This window comes from Anguilla anguilla, chromosome 10 (genome assembly GCF_013347855.1).
Source record: "Anguilla anguilla isolate fAngAng1 chromosome 10, fAngAng1.pri, whole genome shotgun sequence".
Taxonomy (NCBI): Eukaryota; Metazoa; Chordata; class Actinopteri; order Anguilliformes; family Anguillidae; genus Anguilla; species Anguilla anguilla.
The window spans coordinates 8,558,746-8,578,183 of NC_049210.1; the positions used below are offsets into that span (position 1 = coordinate 8,558,746).

The following is a 19,438-nucleotide window of genomic DNA, read 5'->3' on the forward strand; positions in this document are numbered from 1 at the left end:
GTTGGCCTCCGGAAGGCTGCTCATGTTTGGGCGTCTGTGCCCTCTAATGAGCGGTGTATTGCTCTTCCTCCGTCCGGTGAACTGAAGTTCTGTTGTAATGTCTGACCGCGAGCGGACGTGCTTATCGGCGTGCCGAAATGAGAATTTTACCGTTCTCCTTATCTGCGAGCCGGGTTTCTCAGGTCAACGTGATCCCATTCCATGCATCTGCGGTCCTGCAAACGCTTCTCTCCGCGCTCTCTCTCAGGAAAGTCTTGACGAGGCAGACGCCGTTTGTCGCGGACGGACCTTCATCCCCCTCTAATACCCACTATCTGTAAGCGCACCTTGGCTGTGAGCCGCGGCCGCTATCTGAATAAGGCGGAGTACTGAAGGGGGGGGGGGGGGGAGGGCGCCAGGATTGTGTGTACAGATAGTCATCCGCGGAAAATACACCAGGAGCCACAAGCTATGGCTTTCTCGTCCTCCAAGCCTCGCTTTTGTTTCCGTGCTACTGCCCCCTTCTGCTACGACATTCCCTCAAAAGGCCGTGCGTTCCCAGGCTAAGGAGACGCCGGAGGGGCCTGCCCCTGACCTGAAGCGGCTCTCCAGAGCTGAGGAGACTTGCACAGGGCTGTGAATCAGCGCTTCCCTGCAGATTCTGCGCGTATCAGAGTTCTGCAGTGGAATGTAAGACACGCAGATAGTCACATGTCGTCCCCCACGTCTGCATTTGTTTGTTTTACCCAACTTTTCTTGCTGTTTGTACAGCCCAATCGTATCCGTGCCCCAGGTTTGTACTCGCTGGGCCGTCTCGTCTCTGCAGCGCCCTCTGTTGGGCGAGTTTGGATAAGCGCACGCTCTCTTCCGAAGCCGCTGCTGGCTGAGCTGCACAGTCGTTGCGTCACAGAGGGGTCTGCGCAGGTGCATGCCGCTGCTGGGGGGATTGGCTCTCGCGCAGTGAGGCCGCCCCTTCCTGGGCGGGGCTTCGACCTGTTGCTGCGTCAGTCTGGGAGGCTGCTGCTGACACCCGCCAAGATTCAGTAACTGACCGTGTGCACCCCTGTGCTGAAACGAATGGGCCGTGGCTGCCAGGGCAGGACTGTGTCTATTCTGGCGGGAGTATGTCTGTCCCAGCGGGTGTATGTCTGTCCTAGCGGGAGTATGTCTGTCCCTGGTGTGTGTACGTCTGTCCTGGCAAGAGTATTTCCCTCCTGGCGGAAGAGTTTCTGTTGCTGTGATGATGGCACTGCTGCTCTCCCCTCAGCACTGTGTGGATGACCCTCAGGTCCTCGGTGCTCTGTGGCCTGTGTGCCCTGTGCACTTGTGCCTGCGTAAGACGAGCTTGCTGCGCCTTGTGCACAGTTAATTCAGGCTGGCAGTTAATGGCGTGGGCGAAAACCAAATTACCTGGAAAATGATGAACTGCAGTCTCGGGAAGAATCATTGAATCTCATCAGACTGTCTTCCTGTTGCATAAGGCTTCTTTATAAGAAAAAAGAAATCATGCTCATACTCACACACACACACACAAACACGCATGTACACACAAACAGATACACAAAAACTCTCACTCAACGTACACATACACACAGTGCAATTTTGCCAGCAACATGCAAATTACCCGTACCCATAGTAAAGGTCGTGCTCAAGCATTATTATAAAAATGTACATCCGGTGGGGGGGGGGGAGCTAAACGGGTTAACATAAATGAAGTGGTTGCTTGTCTTTGTTCATGAAAAATGGATGTATGGAACAGGGGGAATTGAAAACATAACCACTAATTGTTTGTATCAGAATTATATGAAAGATGTGGATGCAGATATAGAGGGGTATTCATTAGCACTGATTGGTTGAGGGCGATCTGGAAACGGTTCCCCGGTCTGTGAAGCTCTCTTCTTTGGGATTTGCGATTGCACAGAATCCAAAAGGAAACGCACATCGCTAATAATACCCGCTGCTCTTGTTACACAAGAAGCTAAGGGTTCAGCCACTCCACGCATCCAGTCGGAAACATTCGCGAAACATGAAAAGGTGAGACAACAAGGGTGGGTGTTCGGCTGCATTGCATAACTGCTTGGGTCACTTCAGAGCTTCTCTGGGGAAAAGTACCTTGCGAAAGCTATTTTTATTACCGGTAGGCCTGTTCAAAGTGTAGCTGTAGCCGTGGATGTTTCACACTTCAGTATGGACATACTTTCTGAGTAAGAGGGTTATGAAAGAATGGTTTGAATGAAGCATCCTTTGCAACATTGGATGCTCTATAGCATCCTTACCCAGGTGTTTTTGAGTGTTGCCTGACCAAGCAACGGAATTGCAAATTGCAGACTGCTCCACCCATTTCAGTATGATAAAACTCACATGCAATTAGTGCAAACGCTACATTACACTTACCGCATTTCCACAGATGTACACCACGCCCCCCCTTCCCCGATCTTTGTTCTGCCGTAATGTAAAGTTACACTGTGATTAGTCTGGATTGCTTGTAATTTCAAACGGTAAGCATTTATGTCGTATTTGCCCATTTAAAAAGGCGCCTCTGGGATGTGCTGATAACTGTGCTGTAGGGTGTTTGAATCCGGGGTACGCCTTATCTTTTCTTAACATACGCTGTAAAAATTGAGCCGAGATGATTATTCGGTAAGCTGAAAGGCGAACTTCGCTGTACGTTGATGGGATTTATTATTTTTTTTTCAATATTTGTTGTCGGTTTGTACCGTGACACACCCTATGACGCTTAAGTAGTTCAGACCGAGTTTAGCTGTGGTGAGCGGTCATGTGAGGTGACGGCAGTATTGGGGGTAGCGTCACCAGTGTATCGGAAGCGCGCCCCAGTCAGCTGGGGTTCCCCCAACCCCGTGGCTTTTTGGGCCTCCTCCTCCTCTGGTTGATATGGTGAGGGAACCTGGCTTTGGAACCATAGGTTGAAGGTTTGATTCCCAGGTGGGAGCACTGCTATTGTACTGTACAGTGTTGGACCCTTAAGGTAAGCACTCGGCTTAAATCGTTGCTAGTAATTAGTAGAATCAGGTGTGCCAAATTATGGTTGAAATGAAAACCTACAGGATGGTGGATCTCCAGGAACAGGATTGGTTACCACTGATATAATGAATCGATATTGCCTATATGTATAGACTATAGCTGTGGGCTATATATACATGTCCTGTATGTGAGAAAGCAAGCAATGTAATCTTCTCTAAGCACCCTTTAAGTGTCTTAGAAAATTCTTGTAAAAATTAAGGTTGGAAATTTTCTAATCAACACACAATTTGCCTTTAATAAAAGAACGGAGATTTTGTAACACTTATGTTTTCGTATAGGCCAAGGCCAAGGGATTATTTTCAGACCTGACATTTAGGGGGGGGGGGGGGGGGGGGAAGACCTTTCTGGTGTGCTCGTTTAGAAGAAAATGTCCATAAATGAGAAGTTAACGGAGTTGCAAGCATTTCCAAGCCTGTTTTTACAGTTGATTTTTTTTCCCGTTTCTTTTTTTTTTTTTAACTGCATTTAAAGTCCAAGCACTCAAGGGGAGTGGCAGTAATTTTACAAAGTCTGAAATGTCCCTTTGTGCTCGGCCCTCGCTGATACCACTCAAATTAATAAGAGCGAAACGCTTTCATGAAAACCCGCTATGGAAAAAAAAAAATACATTTGAGTCAGGGTGAACCTTATTTGTGCAACTCAGCAGGTCTGGAGTATGAAAAATTGAAATGGAATAACAGCGGTGGTGCTTCTTCCTGAGGCCGCCTTTTGCTCCAGAAACCATGAATCGGCAGAAGTAATGATCGCACTGCCTGACCGCTTTCAAGAAGCGACCAATTCCATTATCTGCGTGACAGTGTAAACAGGGTCATCTGGAAGTATGGCTCATTTACTGCCAAATTAAGAGGAAATAACTTCAGTATTAACATAAAATGTCTCTTCATAAATAAAATGCTGTACTTTATATTGCTTTGTGTAGCTGAACACGTGTAGCATTAACCAAATCAACAGTCGCAACAGCAGCAACAGTACCGGTGTATGTGAGTGCTGCTGATGGTTATTTATCACTAATTAACTAAATTGAGCTCCGGTCTGTTTCACACTGACCTTTCGTGCTTTCGTTCTGTCAAAAAAAAATTAGCTCCAGTTTTTTTTTTCAATGTAAAATGCTCTATATAAAATGTAATTGCATGATGTTGGTTAATGTCGTGACGTTTTATATTGTCTGACAGCTCGCAAAGGCATATGGTGATGCAGCGTTGTAGAAATTAGCCTACAGGTGTTTAGCTGAAGGAATTTTGTTTTGTATCAACCAGGACTGAAGGTTCAGTCGGGATGTAATGATATCGCTTCAAACAACTATCCGATCCAATCAATACAACGTGCAAAATCACTCCGTATGGCTATGAATCAGAGAAAAAAAAGCTTATTTAAATATTCATAATCTTATGGCCGTTTGCTCTCTAGCAACACTGGTTCCAGCTGGTTCAGTCGCTTGATTCCCATCTCACTAGTCCACATGTTCGCTAGGCTCGTCATTTTTTCTTAGGGACTAGGCCTACCAGAAGTAACACCTTGCCGGAAACTCCTCCTGATGAAGGAGGATGTTAAAAACGCTGATAAGGAAACAAATTCCGGGAAAATTTAAGTAAACTGCAATCCGGCTGTAATACAGTTTATCACATTTCTCTGACAGAGAATTATGACGTTAATGATTGCATGTGTGCGCTCGTGACACGTTTGTGCACGGTTCAGCAGAACTATGCCTGCGCCACAAGCGAACTCACAAACGATTTATCAAAGCTCTGTTGTAGATACATTAGCATTACTTCCTTCTGGGGACGTTTCTTGATGTAGAGGTAGCTGTTGATGTTATTTTCTCCCTGACAGTTTAACAGGAAGATCTGTGGATCAAGCGAGTGTTCTGTCTTCAGTCCCCACTGGTTAGCTTTGCACAGGTCTAAATACCAATGAAGAATTCGCAGTTAGGACCAAGGTAAACATAAACATGGATTCCCTTGTCGGTTGGCCAAACCCTGTTTCTTAAACCAGAGCTTGTTCTCCAGACGTGTGGTTGTGTCCTGTGCCTCTGATTAGGATATCACAAATGTAATTCGGATTAATTTAAGATCTTGAGAAAGTCACGAAGAGAACAGCTGGTTTTTTTAATTTTATTTTTTATTTCTCCTTCATTCAGCCAACATAAACACATTGAGATTGACATCTCTTTTTGTAAGTGAGCCCTGGCCAAGAAAGCAGCTTTGCAAAAAGTTTCAAATATAAGACATCATACAGAGACAAAAATAACTGCATGTACATTCTGCAATGACCTGATGCTCTAAATTTATAACATGCACACTGTTGAGTTCAATTCAATCTTTAAAACAGTCAGTTTCTATAAAAGAGCAAAGTTTTAAATCTTTGCAAAAAAAAAAAAAAAAAATCCAGGAGGATGGAGATGTATTTTTAAAAGAATGCTTCCCAAATTATTTTCTTGTGTAGCGAATGTGATATAAAATATGGTTTTATGATCAGAGCTCATTGTGACCATTTTTTGATTGAACAAGTGAATTGTTCTAGTAGGTTGACAGTTGACCCGCAATGGCTTTATAAACGAACAAGTAGGCTACCAGTGGAGCTGTCTTATTGAGGACAATGAAGACAGTCCCATCAGTTTGTATTGTACCCAGTAATGCGTTAGGCATGTACTATTAGGTTTGTATTGTCAGGGATTCTGAGTGCTGTACCCAGACAATCTCATTCCCTTAATTGATCCAGCATCCAGTGTTTTTCCTTTATAGCGAAACGAGGGGGGAAACGGTATTTTCCTGCCTAAGGTGTTGCCCTTTCAATCTGCATTTAGGTGGAAGAGGTTTAATTAGATGAATCATTCAAGCAATCTCGCGGTGTTAAAAGAGGCGTCCGCCTTTATCAGAAGCTTATGCAATTCACGGGTGTCATAATAGCAGCGTGACAATGGGCCTTATTCCTCTTGATGGCTCTCAGATAATGAGACAGAAATACCGTTTATTTTATCAGATTGGACACTTCAGCTAAGCCGCAGTTGGGCGATGCAGATTGCCACGATTTGCTCTATGAATAACGCGGTGAAAGTTTCCGAGCGTGCTGGCTCTTGCGAAAGGCCAAACAAACTTTTCCGTTAAAATCCCAGTGGTAGAAACGGCAGAATAACACGTACGGCACGCTGCTTGTTTTCTTAGGACTGATGTGTATATGCAGCTATTAGCCGACTTATTTTGGAAGTCTGCGTGACACATGATGATTAACGCCTGCTCGTTAGCCACCGGGCAGCGTTCCTTGCCGTCAGTTGATCTTCTGTAATTTACGACTTGGAATTGTGTCCGTTTTAGAAGCGCCGAGGACGCGTGCGGATACGGGGGGTGGGGGTGGTCACGGGTCACACAAAGCGCACGTACGCTACACGGCTTACGCACGCGTCTCAGTTTGACGTGTTCCTCTAGCCGTTGCGCTCTTCAGCCCTGGTGCCGTATAAGCCTCTGGCTGTTTTATTGACACGTTAACAGAGCTCGTTAAGAGCTGAGATGCTTCCATCGGGGATGTGTCCTAGTTTAGCTGTCTTACCAGGGGCTTCCGTTCCCACATTCATTAGATCCCCCCCCCCCCCCCCCCCCCCCCGGGAGGACTCCCCCATCGATCTGCGGCTCCCATGGCAATGACCCGGCTCCGGGGAGACGGGGGAAGATTAAAGGAATGACGGAATGATTGGGTAGAGGGGTGTTAACTTTGGATTAGGGATCAGGGGATGATGCTGACATTGTTTTAATGGTGCTGTTGGAGTGTTGCTGGCTGTCTTATGAAAACAGGCTCAACGCTGGCACCAGCAACTCCCGCCGTCAATCTCCACGGCCCCTGACCGTTTAGTTTAGTTTAGTTTATTTGACAAAATTAAAACACATGTATCAAAAGACTTGCATGTGAAGAAATTGTCAAGGATTACACAAAAAAGTCCTGGACTTATTTCCATCATGTTCCTTGATGTTCCATCAGCCATAGCAAGATAATATCAGGCTTCAAAAGAACAACACGACAGGACCATTCCGTCCTCCCCATCATCTGTCTGCAAAGATGACCAAACGTAGCGTTTTAGGAGTTTTTTTAATGCGACTTGGGGTCAGGGTTATGCGCTCCTGCCTTTTCCTGTTCTCTCTCTTCCCCCTCTCACAGGTGTACATGGGGAAGGGGGACACAGCAATGTGGGTGGAGCTTGCCATTTAAAAGAGGGCAAAGGTGGCAGAGTTCATCTCTCTCTCTCTCTCTCTCTGTCTCTCTTCCTGCAGACGCGCCCGTGCAAGCTGGTTGGGTTTTCTTATCTGTTCGGCCTTCAGATTTCCCGCTGCTTTGGAATGCTGCTCAGGATTTGGCCGTATCGCTCCCTTTTTAGTGCCAAATGGAAAAATTATTTAGGAGCACATTTACAAATTGGGCTGCATCATTGCGCTCCAGAATTTTTCAACTGAGGAGCTCATGTGGAAAAAAAAAACTGTTAGCCTAGAGCCCCGCTCGTCTGGCCATTGGGCAAAATGAGACGTGGCTGAAAATTTGGCAGGATATTGCGGGAGAGCCGTCCATACCCGGGAGGCTGGACCGGCTGATGCGGGGCTGGCCTGTGGCAGGTCTGGCTCGCTGGAGTGGTTCTCGCCGCGGTAAACAGACGCTTTGTGTTGTTGCTTAGCGTGGGCGAACGGGGGCCGGAAAAGGGTGGCGCGCTATTTTTACCGTCTGCAATTGGATCCCCTCCAACCGCTCAGCCGCCCACTCCCCTGCCCCCGCGGGCTGCCCCGGGGTTCGGGGGGCCGGTCCTCGCGCTGACACGCGATGTGCGGCCGTGCCTGTCCGCCGCGGTGCTCTGCGGGCTCGCGGTCGAGCCTGTCCGCTCCGGCTCGCCCCCTGCGCTCTAGCGCGCGTGCGCGTTCTCTCGACTCCGCTAAATGCCGCAGGCGAGCATCGAAACGGCCCCACTCTGTCCCATCTGCCGCGCGTTTGACCTCTGACCCCTTAACGTGTCGCAGTCTGGGCTAAGCGTGTCTCCTGTGCGCACGGCCGCCTTCGATTCGCTTACATGTGCACTCGTGGAGCCTAATTAACTCTGAATGGAGCAGGAAATGTGCTGAAGTAGCTGATAAAGATCGCTGGAGCGAGAAACCCAAGATCACTTACGTTCTGCCTGCTGCGTGTGCACATGCATAGCATACATGTTCACTGGAGTGTGTGCACACACGTACACACGCACGCAACACATGTACGCACGAGCACACAAATATATACAAGTACACTCTGAGACACACTTTCTCATGAGCACACGCGCGTGCGCATACTAGCAGGCACACCCACACGCATTTGCTTGCACACGCAGACACACACACACACATTCTCAGACAGATACAGACGTGTGGCATGCAATGTATGCACAGAGGTGCCCATTCTAACACTTTCGAGCATACGCGCAACCACACATGCAGTACAAACACAGACGTGTATGCATGCGCACGCGCTCAAACACGCACGCACACACACACACGGGCGACTAATGCTGTACGCAGCAGCAACTGTTTTGCTCCAGAGTGCTTCTGTCTCTCTGCTTTCCCTAACTGATCTGTATTCATGCTCTCCACTCTTCTCCTCTCCTGCTTGAGCCCCCTCTCTTTCACTCTCACCTCTCTCCTCCACCTGTCTTTCCTGTGCCTTTCTTTCTGTTTTTCATTATTTCATGAAGCCAGTCGCTCGTGACCAATTAGCATGTTGGCCCAGGTTGAACTCTGGGCTCTTTCTTTATAAAGTGGCAGCGTTCTTGAACCAGGGGAAATGCTTTATGACATTAATCTCCGGATTTCATTAGGATGCGGTGGCGTGACGTGTTTTCTGATGCCGCCGTCTCCCCGTTTCAGAATGGCGTGACACGCCGCCCGTCCAATATTTTGAGCGGTGCAACTTTTTGAGTGAATTCCCGTTGCTGTCACACTCCATAAATAGTTCTTGCTTGTTTTTCTGCAGTGGAAATCCAAATTTGATTCCCCAGAGGCCGAATGGATAATGTAATCGATGTCCTCAGATTTTAGCATCGCGTGCGCAATATCGCGAGTCTGCCACCTGGACGTTCCGGGTCAAAGGAGAGCCGTTTTTTTCGGATTTAAATCATATACAGCGTTAATAATGGGCCTGATTTGTCAAACTTGATGAGTGAGAAATAACGTGCTTCATCCGCTGGCACATCAGCTCACCGTGTTTGTCAAAGAAGGGAATGGATGAAAGGACATTTCCAGGCGTATTTGTACTGCAGCAGACCGATAGTAATCGTATATATAAATAAAGGCATTTACCGTACATAAAATGTGTGTAGAAAAAAATGTCATGGAAAAGGCACGATAAGGAGGAAGTAACTCGGAAGCGTGTAGGATTATCGGCCGCTCGCTGATAAAATCGCGCTGTATATGTATTTTAATAGGATTTATTTTAGGTGCCATCTGAGTTAATCAGAAGTGAATTCCTTTAGAAAAATCTGTGGATTTGTACGAACATTTACTGTTACGGAGATGTGGATGGATTATGGAGATATATCTAGCTAGTAAGTTATACGCACACGGTTTTCCAAATGCCAACACGTCATGTATGGCTTATCTTGAATCCGGGTAAAGGCAGGTACTGTGTGTCACGGTTTTGCTAGGGATGCAGAGCGCTGCTGTATGTAGTTTCTGAATTAGTACCCAGTCTCCATCGGGGTTTTACCCTGCTACCGTTCTGCGTGTTTGCACAAAAGCACTTAGCACGTTCTGTCTGCGGGGAGAAGGTCCGATTTGATGTTTTATTTACCGCGATACGAGGCACCTGATCAATCCCACCTTCATTAAAATGGCTAAACCAAACTACAAGATGAAAAGAAAGGAAAAGAAAAGAAAGGCAAATGGTGTGGCGGACGGGGGGAGGGGGTTCGGTGTTTGGATGACGGGCATTGTCCTCACCTGGCTGTGCAGGTGAGACTGGGTCAGATTCAGCTGCTCAGGCAGGCCCACGCTTTTCATTGGCCTGCATGTTCCTCCGTTACTGATGGCTCAAGTGCTGTCATTCTATAGCTGTAACCATGGAATAATGTCCTGTGTGTTATTCCTACACTATGGGATAATGTGTTGTGTGTTATTCCTACACTATGGGATAATGTGTTGTGTGTTATTCCTGTGCTATGGGATAATGTGTTGTGTGTTATTCCAAAATTATGGGATAATGTGTTGTGTGTTATTCCAAAACTATGGGATAATGTGTTGTGTGTTATTCCAAAACTATGGGATAATGTGTTGTGTGTTATTCCAAAACTATGGGATAATGTGTTGTGTGTTATTCCAAAACTATGGGATAATGTGTTGTGTGTTATCTCTCCCTCATTGCTTTTGAATGGTAAATGGGTGAGAAGTGGCAAGCGGGCAGAGAAACGTGTTCGGTGTATAGATGTGCATTAGCCTGGGCAAAACCACCCCCTCAGTCACTTAATTCCCCCCCCCCCCCCCCGTTCGCTCACGCTCCTGAGTTCCGCGCACTCCGTTTGCATCACGATGGTACAGGCAGCGTGTCGTTTGTCAACGCAACAGAGTACTGCGCATTAACCTTCACCAGGGAAATGTCACAAATATTATTCCTCTTCACCTTTGTGTTTTATTCACAGTTCACTCTGCATCAAACGCCGTTTAATTTGTATTATGTGGTAAAAATGTTTTGTGGCAAATGGCAGGAGTAACAAGATATGATATGACCGTAACGGTGTTTGACCATGTGCGGCTGGTGTTCATTAGCGTGTACGTGCAGGTAACAACAAGTGTGTGTGTGGGTATGTCCATGCACGAGTGTGTGCATGTGTGTACGTGCCTCTATGCACACGTGAATGTATGTGTGAGCGTGCGTTCCCATTTATGCATGTGTGCACGGCTGTGTGTGCGTGTGTGTGCGAGTGTGTGTGTGTGTGTGTGTGTGTGTGTTTATGTGCGTGTGGGCGAGAGTGTGTGTGTGTTTGTATGTTTGTGTTTGTGTGTGTGTGGGCGAGAGAGTGTGTGTGTGTGTGTTTGTATGTTTGTGTTTGTGTGTGTGTGGGCGAGAGAGTGTGTGTGTGTGTGGGGGCGAGAGAGTGTGTGTGTGTGTGTGTGTGTGTATGCACGTATACATCCAGCATTGGGCCAGAGACTTGATTCCTTTCCCGCCTCTCCACCCCCATGGGGATGGCTCTGGCTCGCATAAACAGCTACGCCGAGCAACAAAGCTAATGGAGACACCACTGTAGCACTGAGCACCCCCTTCCCATGATGCAACTGCAGTAACTACACTCACTTGCTGTTTACATCTTCGCATCCATTCTGATTTTTGGGGGTGGAGGGGGTGGTGGTGGTTTGGGGGGGTGTTTTTCCTGTTAAAACAGTTCCTCCTTCCCTGCAAGAGAAAACGAGTGAATAAGAGGGAAAGAGAGACATTGGTGACAGAGGGGGAAGAAGAGAGAACAAATATGGATGAGGGAGAGGGTGGAGAGAGATTTGCTATAATACCACACAGGATAATTGCTCGCTCCCTTTTATTCCACAGGCTGCATCATCCACAGACTGCATCTGGTCCTTTTATAATCCCGCAGACTTTAATTATCCCTGTTCTGTGCACACTCTACTTAAGTGCACAGCACAACAGTCCTGAGCCGTGCAGCTATCGGGCGCTAACCGCACATTAGCATGTATAAGGGAACAGCCAATCAGCCGGGATTACAAGCGGGAAAATGGGACTGCCTCTTTGTCACACGCGCCCCCCCCCCCCCCCCCCCCTCCCGGTGAGACGGCTCTACTTGAAGGGACCGGCTCAAATTGTCGTCCCGTCGCCTGCGATGACATTCTGAGGCAATTTGCCGGCTAGAGCGCACCCTCGCACGGCCATTTTGGGAGGGAGAAGGGGGGGAGATATCGGCATCGCGATCCGCTGAAGCCATTACCGAGAGGCGGAGAGCGCGCGGGTCACGCCGTAATTACAGATAAAAGAGACGGAGGGAAACCGAACGAGATAGAAAAGCAATACGAATTAAATAATTCATATTGAATTGTGAGAAATTAGAGGGTGATAAATGATTTGGCACTTCTGCTTTCTCTGGCTAATTTCTGCGACCCCCCCTCTCCCCCCCCCCCCCCCTTCCTGATGTCATTTGGCTAATGTGAGAATTACGAGGTTGGAGGGCAGGTTTGCGAGCGGGTCGATAGACAGTAACCGTAGCTACGGGCTCTGGCTGATTGATGACTCAGAGGAGGAAGATTGTGGCAACAGTCCCCGGGTACTCATTGCAGAATAATGGAGTCTTTTTGGGGATTTTTTTTTCCCTTCCAGATGGGGGGGGGGGCGCGGGGGGGTTCGAAGCGGATGGGGTTCTTAGGTTTTTTGAGAACCAAGCCAAGGCTGAGACTCAGCTATTTATCTCCCTGTCTTTAATAAGGATGGCGTTTCCGCTCAGATTTACCGGCAGATTTCCCCGTTAAGCGCTTTTTCGCTCTTTACCCAGGTGTGCTGCCATAAGTTCAGCGACTGTCAGACTTTATTCTGTTTATCGAGCGCACGATGGCTCATCAGTTTTTTGTGTTTTTTGTTTTCGCTTTGACAGGAATGTAGTTGAAACCAACTGATGTCACTGTACTCTGCTGCAGTCAAGTTGGGTTGGTTCCACTGTACTGAGCTGAAAATGTGCTTGATGCTCTTTGCAGTACTGCACCTGGATCGCAAATTCAGTATGTGTGACAGGTGTATTTTAAGATACTGTGTGCGTCTGCATGCATGCCACGTGTGTGCTTGTGTGTGCGTAACGTGCGCATGTGGGCATGCATGTGCACGTGTGTGTGCGTGTGCACGTGCATGTGTATGTGTGTTTGTGTGCATGTACGTGTGTGCACACTGGTGTGTGAGCGTGTATGTGTGTTTGTGTGCAATGCATGTGTGTGCCTGTGTGTGTATGTGTATGTATGTGTGTGTGTTTGTGCAGGTGTGTTCATACGTTTGTGAGTTCCAGTGTAATCCTCTCTCTCCCCAGCATTGGAGGAGTACGATGTTTCTTTGCTCCTCTGCCCTCCCTCAGACGCTGTGATCAGATTCGCGTCTCTGTGAAACCGCGCGGGCCGGCATGCCGACCAACAGGACCACGGACATGCTGCGCGAGAGGGGTGACCTCGCGCCCGAGACCGCCGCCCCCACGCCCCAGACCGCCGCCCCCGCGCGGCCCCGCCGCCCGGCGGTAAGGCCGCCGCGCCTCGTTCTCTTTTCGCTCCGTGTGCCTCCCCGCTGAGTTACACCTCTCCCTCCGAATCCCTCTCTCTCTCTCTGTGTGAGTGTTTCTGTGAAATGTATGAAACGGCCTCTGTGGAGTGGCCTTGTCCCGCCCCCCCCCCCCCCTCCCCGGCGTGCGCTGTGAGCTCGCAGCGATCCAGGAGGAACACGCTGCCAATGCCGTCTGCATCGGAGCGTCTGGACGAGACGCTCTGACCTCCCTGCGACTCTGGCGGAACAAATATCTCAAATGTACGCGTGCGCGTCCGATATGGCCCCCTCTCCTCAGTGTCCCGTTTGCAGTTCAGACTGGCGTGTGCTGACCAAGTCAAGCGTGTATCTGTTTTTAATCTTTTTGAGTCTCATGGTGGCGTTACCATGGATACTATGAGGCGTCCTCCCCTGTGGGAACCGATAGGTCGTTAGTTAAATTTACGGTTAATATGCCCCAAAGTACGTCTCACGTAGAATCCCTGTCTGGAGTGACACCTCACAGCCTCACCGCTGAGTTTCAGTCACAAACTTTTCTTTTCTCTTTTTTTGTGTTTCCTCACCTCCAGTAATGCGGGGGAAGGTTTAGGCGGATTTTTCGATGCGCTTTTGAAGCCCGGGCCGGGAGCTCTTCCGAGCCGCGTGGCGGTAAGCAGCGCCGGGGGCTCGGCGGGGCGCGAGCGAACGCCGTCCTGGCGGGGTTTTCGGGAGCGGGCCGCCCCGCTCGTTAGCATGCGGACGCACGCGCGCCGGCTGCACTAATTACCTGCGCTTCGGATGACACTGAGCGTACGGAGAAATAGCCCGACGAAAAAAAAACAAACGGCAGATGTTAACTGATTACAATCCACAAGTGGAATGGATAGGAAGACGGAACTTCTTTCTTTCTTCTTCTTCTTCTTCTTGGTCATGTTTTCATTAAAACTTTTTTAATTACTTGGGCTTTTGTGAGCTCGAGCGGCGCTCAGATTAGCCAGGGAGTGACTTAGAGGTGATTAGAGGTATTTCTTGAATACGTTTCTGAAGCCTTTCTGCTTTTTTTTCTTCTTTTTTCCCCCCCCTCCCCACGGGCGCGCTCTGTCGCTCTCTTTTTACGGCCGTCTCAGCCTCCGACTTATCGATCAGCCGCTCGGAGCCCCGCTGGAAGTCTGAGCGCCGCTTCCGAGCGCTCGCCGTAATTGACCGCACGTGGAAGTGCCGTCTTTTCAGCGGAGCTAAATGGCTTCAGATGTGTTTATTCAGGGAGAAGCGCGCGGAGCGGCGGCACTCAAATGGCATCACGCTCTTTCGGTAATTGAGGCTGGAGCGGTAGCCGCCGATGTAAACACGGTCGCCGGCCTTAAAGGAAGCCCACGTAAATGAACGCATCGACGTGCGCAGAGAGGACGAGGTTGCCCGTGACGCCAGCGCGCTTAACTCTGTCAGTTCAAAGCGTACAGCGGCTCGTTATAACGCGGTTTCTGCTTTTATAATTACGTGCTGAAACCAATAAAAATCAAAACACGAGCTCGTTCTGTCAGCTGCTCGGCACGGTTACTCAGCAGACCGGCGAGTCGCGGCCTTGCTGTCAGCTTCTGCGGGAGAGCCAGTGTGTTGTTGTGGAGTCGGAGGAGGGAGCACGTCTGTTTACAGCCGCTTCTCAGCGTGTAGGAACACTGCGTGCTCAGCTGCCATCTCTCTCTCTCTCTCTCTCTCTCCACAGCTCTCCTGGGCGATCAAGATCAAGAAGAGGCTGAAGCCCGTGACTCCGTTTCTGGGGAAATTTCGGCCCGTGGTGGGGCAGTGCTGCCACCAGTGCACCCCCAAGAGCCTGGTGAGAGAGGGAGGCACCCAGCTTGGGTGGGAGGGGGACAGGGTGGACGGGGAGGGGTGGCAGTGCTTTAGTGAGGAGGAGGAGGCTGTCTGGCTTTGGCTCTGATGGATCCGGTCTCTCAGCAGTGCGTCTCTGTGCCTCACAGGGCTGGAAGCTGCTGAAGACCTCTCCCTCTCTGGGCTTCCAGAACCTTCTGGCCGTCAACGAGACGCACACCAGGTACGGTCACACAAAGAGTGCCGAAAATGAAAACGAAAGTCCCCGTAAAGCAGGGGTGCTCAAATCTGGCCCCCGAGGTCAGTAGCACTGCTGGTTTTCATTCTTCCACTCCAGTCAGGGCTGAATTAAACCTGGGGCACCAGGTGAGTTAAATCTCTGGCAAATCAGGGGCATTAATCGGTCAATTAACTATCAGTTAGAAACGAAAACCAGCCGCGCTGCTGGCCTCGACGGGCAGATTTGAGTGTCCCTGCCATGAAGCCTTTTCACTGTAGCCCACCGCCTACCCCTCCCACCCCCACCCCCACCCCCATCCTTGCCCCTCCATCCCGCTCTTGTCAGGTACCGGGGGTGGCTGGTCCGGAGAGTGTGCTGCGTTCTGTTCGTGGGGGGGTGCCGGGTGTACCCCAGCCCCGCTTCCGGCCGAGCGGACCGAGTCTGGGCCAGCAGGAGGTGAGCGAGCGAAAGAGAGGGAGAAAGAAAGAGTGGGAGGAGAGGGAGCGAGAGAGAGAGAGAGCGAGAGAGAGGAAGAATGAGGAGAGGAGAGGTGTAGCGAGAAAATTATTTCGATTATGCTTCTGCCGCTGAAGAGCTTTTTTTCCCGCAACGTTCAATTAATTAGCGGGGCGAGGAAGGCCGTCTCGGCTGAATTGAGTTCTGTGAGTGGGCGACGGACGGGGAAATTTGCGGGAATGCAGATGGCTTTGAGATGGAGCGCTCCTCTCTCAGCCGGCCTCCGTCTCCCTCCCTCTCTTCTTCCCCCGTCCGTGTGTTTCTATTTCTGCTTTCCTCCCCCCCGCCCCCCCCCCCCCCCCCGCCCCAGCCCCCCCGCCACCCATTCCATGCCTCGCCCCCTCCGGCCTCATACTTTTAGCGCCATGTGGGCCTAACCTTTGAATAACCTGTTTGTTGTACACCACAGTAAGAGTGTTATGCCAGGGAGGGAGGACAGGCCTGTTTTTGTTAGCGTTTGTGTACGTCCCTTGTTAGCTCACAATGGCGCCTTTGTTCTCTGAAGTGTTTTTTGTTTTCGTCCTGTGACTGTTATTTTTCCCGCGCGGCAGGGTGCAGAACGCGCTAACCCTTTCGGACGGCGTGTCTGAGCAGAACGGCCGGCAGCTCCTCAGGCTGACCACCAGGGGGCGGGCTGCGCACATCCTCCCCATCGTCGACACCTGCATCTCACCGCTGCTCCTCCGGTCCGTGTCTTTCCGTGTGTGACATGAGGCTTTCTCCTGCGTTTCTGCTTACCTAATACCTCTTTTACCCAATAGCAATCTCATCACAGCCAGCAGGCTCCTTTAGCTCTTGATACATTGTTTAATGCCATAGCGCAGTGGTTCTCAACTCGGGCCAGAAAGGCCCGGTGTGGGTGCAGGCTTTTGTTCCAACCAAGCAGTTACACACCTGATTCTACTAATCAACCTTTGCAGTCTTTACTAAGGACCTTGATTAGTAGAATCAGGTGTGTAACTGCTTGGTTGGAACAAAAGCCTGCACCCACACCGGCCCTTTCTGGCCCGAGTTGAGAACCACTGACATAGCTCTCAGTCTTTCTCTCAGATTCTGATCCAGATATGCTTTATTAGCACAACAATACATTGTATCGCATTGCCAAAGACAATTTGTTAAAATACAAGATAAAATCTCTCTCTCTTCTCTCTCTGCCTCTCTCTCCTTCTCTGATTCTCACGCTCTCTCTCTCTTACCCCTCTCCCTCCTCCCCTCCCCTGCCCACCCCATCTCCCTTTCTGCAGGGTGACCAGTTGGTTGTTGCTGAAGCTTCTCAGTTCTGTGTTCTGCAGTGTGCAGGTCAATCTCTCCCAGCTGACCGCCCTTCACAAAGCCTCAGAGATGGTAATGTGTCCTCCACCCTTCCTCTCCTCTCACTCTCTCTTTCTCTCTCTCTCTCTCTCTCTCCCTCCCTCCTTCCTTCCCTTTCCCTCTCTCTTTCTCTCTCTCTCTACCACACCCGTGCGCACGCCCAGCCCTAACCCCATCCAGTCCAGCAGACAGAGGCCCATTCAGCCGGTGTGGCTGCCCCAGAGGGCCAAGGAGAAGGTCACGGGCGAAGGGGACATTTTGTGCACGCTAAATTATTTCCAGCCCCCCTTTTCACTCGAGAGTCTGTTTGTCTTTCATTCGCCTTCTCCGTTAGCGTTCGCCTCGGCATCGATTTAAGTTTTGGAAACGCTGAGCTCCAAACGGTTAAGTTCTTGCGAACGCTGCGATTGAGTGAACGAACGCAGGGCGGGGCCCCGTCTGGTGCCTTCCATCACCGGAATGGTCCCAGGAGGAGCACCTTAAAATCCCCTCTCCCAGCCAGCGTCTTAGCTGCTGCTCCTTGGGCCGCAACGCCGTTCAATAAACAATCACAGTGTCTCGGAGTCATTTGCATTACGGAATGAAATATTAGCTTTTGCTTCAACTTCTGGCTCTCGCTCAGTTTGCGCACAGTCTGTCTTTCTGTTTAATCCCACGGTGGCGATTACTGTTAGATCTGCATTTCGAAAGTGTGTGTTTGTGCGTTTGTGTGTGTGTGCGTGTGGGTGCGTGTGTGTGTGTGTGTGTGGGTGTGTGTGTGCGCATGTGTGTGTGTGGTGTGTGTGTGTGTGTGTCTGTGTGTTTGTGTGTGTGTGCGTGTGTGTGTGTGTGTGTGTGTGTGTGTGTGCGCGTGTGTGTGTGTGGTGTGTGTGTGTGTGTGTCTGTGTGTGTGTGTGTGTGTGTGCGTGCTTGCAGGAGGCCCCCCTGGTGTTTGTGTCCGTGCCGCAGTGTGGTCTGGACTACGCGCTGGTCCCTCTGGCGCTCCTGTGTCACAACCTGAGGGTCCCCTACACAGTCTGCCCCCTGTGGATGGCTAACACCTGGCTGAGGTAAAAATATCACCCCTTACCCCTCTCCCCTCTCCCTTCTCCTCTCTCCTCTCTCCCCTCTCCTCTCTCCTCTCTCCTCTCTCCCCTCTCCCCTCTCCTCTCTCCTCTCTCCCCTCTCCCCTCTCTCCTCTCCCCTCTCCTCTCTCCCCTCTCCCCTCTCCCTTCTCCTCTCTCCTCTCTCCCCTCTCCCCTCTCCCTTCTCCTCTCTCCCCTCTCCCCTCTCCCTTCTCCTCTCTCCTCTCTCCCTTCACCCTTCTCCCCTCTCTTCGCTCCCCTCTCCCTTCTCCTCTCTCCCCTCTCCCCTCTCCCCTCTCTCCTCTCCTCTCTCCCCTCTCCCCTCTCCCTTCTTCTCTCTCCCCTCTCCCCTCACCCTTCTCCCCTCTCTCCTCTCCCCTCACCCTTCTCCCCTCTCCCCTCTCCCCTCTCCCCTCTCCCCTCGCCCCTCTCAGATCCATCCTCGCGTTCACGCCCTGCTTTAGCGGGGTCCTGTCTGAGTCATGCGTCCTGTGGGCCTTTAACAGAAACAGGTGCTCCTGCTGAAAGCGCTCACCTGCGTCTCTCCGGGGGTCCGGCGCCTCGTTCCCGATGCTGTAGCACTTCCTGTTTGTCCTCACGCAGGTCTGTCCTTCGGAGACTCGGTGTGATACTGCTCCCCGCTCCTTCAGCCGCAGAGCAGGACGCTGAGAGGGACAGCCTCCACGGACCCGTCATGACCTCTGTGAGTGCAGCCGCTCGCTTCATCAAGAGACTCTTTTTTTCTTTGTAGCTCTCAAGTTATATGGTGCAGACTTGAGGACAAAGGTTTTAAAAATATTTTCTCCAGTGTTCCCTGCTACGATATCTGCACCCATAGAGAGGATAGTGCTGCTGAGTGTGGCACACTCACAGTGCACTGTGGTGATCTATCACCCTGCTGGCCACACATTGTACTGCACCAGAACTGACACCTGATTGGAGTAAATGACCATCTCGTCCTTAAAGCTAGCAGCCGTACCACCATGTACCCTGCCCCTGCCAAATGGCTGAGGCTAAGCCGGTGTGGGCTTGGCTAGCACTTGGATGGGAGGCCTCCTGGGAAGGCTAAGGTACTGCTGGAAGTGGTGTTGGTGGGCCTGTTGGGGGCTGTCTTCTCTCTGGTCAAATATGTCTCAGTGCACTGATGGGGACACTGTGCTGTAGGAGATGCCGTCCTTCAGATGAGATATTAAACTGAGGTCCTGACTCACTGTGGTCATTAAAGATTCATTGGTGCTTATCACTAAGAATGGGGGGGCCC

At 50.4% G+C, this 19,438-nt stretch overlaps 1 protein-coding gene across 3 annotated transcripts in view; it reads left to right on the forward strand.

The window, feature by feature from the left end:
- gpat2 (glycerol-3-phosphate acyltransferase 2, mitochondrial) overlaps positions 1 to 19,438 on the forward strand; it is a 99,601-nt gene that overhangs the window by 64,182 nt on the left and 15,981 nt on the right. For all 3 annotated transcript variants that reach the window (XM_035435985.1, XM_035435984.1, XM_035435983.1), the window contains 7 exons: positions 14,960 to 15,070; positions 15,216 to 15,289; positions 15,632 to 15,742; positions 16,354 to 16,488; positions 17,047 to 17,146; positions 18,029 to 18,162; positions 18,781 to 18,880. In XM_035435985.1, the coding sequence (XP_035291876.1) occupies positions 14,960 to 15,070; positions 15,216 to 15,289; positions 15,632 to 15,742; positions 16,354 to 16,488; positions 17,047 to 17,146; positions 18,029 to 18,162; positions 18,781 to 18,880 (765 nt within the window). The remainder of the gene's footprint in view (positions 1 to 14,959; positions 15,071 to 15,215; positions 15,290 to 15,631; positions 15,743 to 16,353; positions 16,489 to 17,046; positions 17,147 to 18,028; positions 18,163 to 18,780; positions 18,881 to 19,438) is intronic.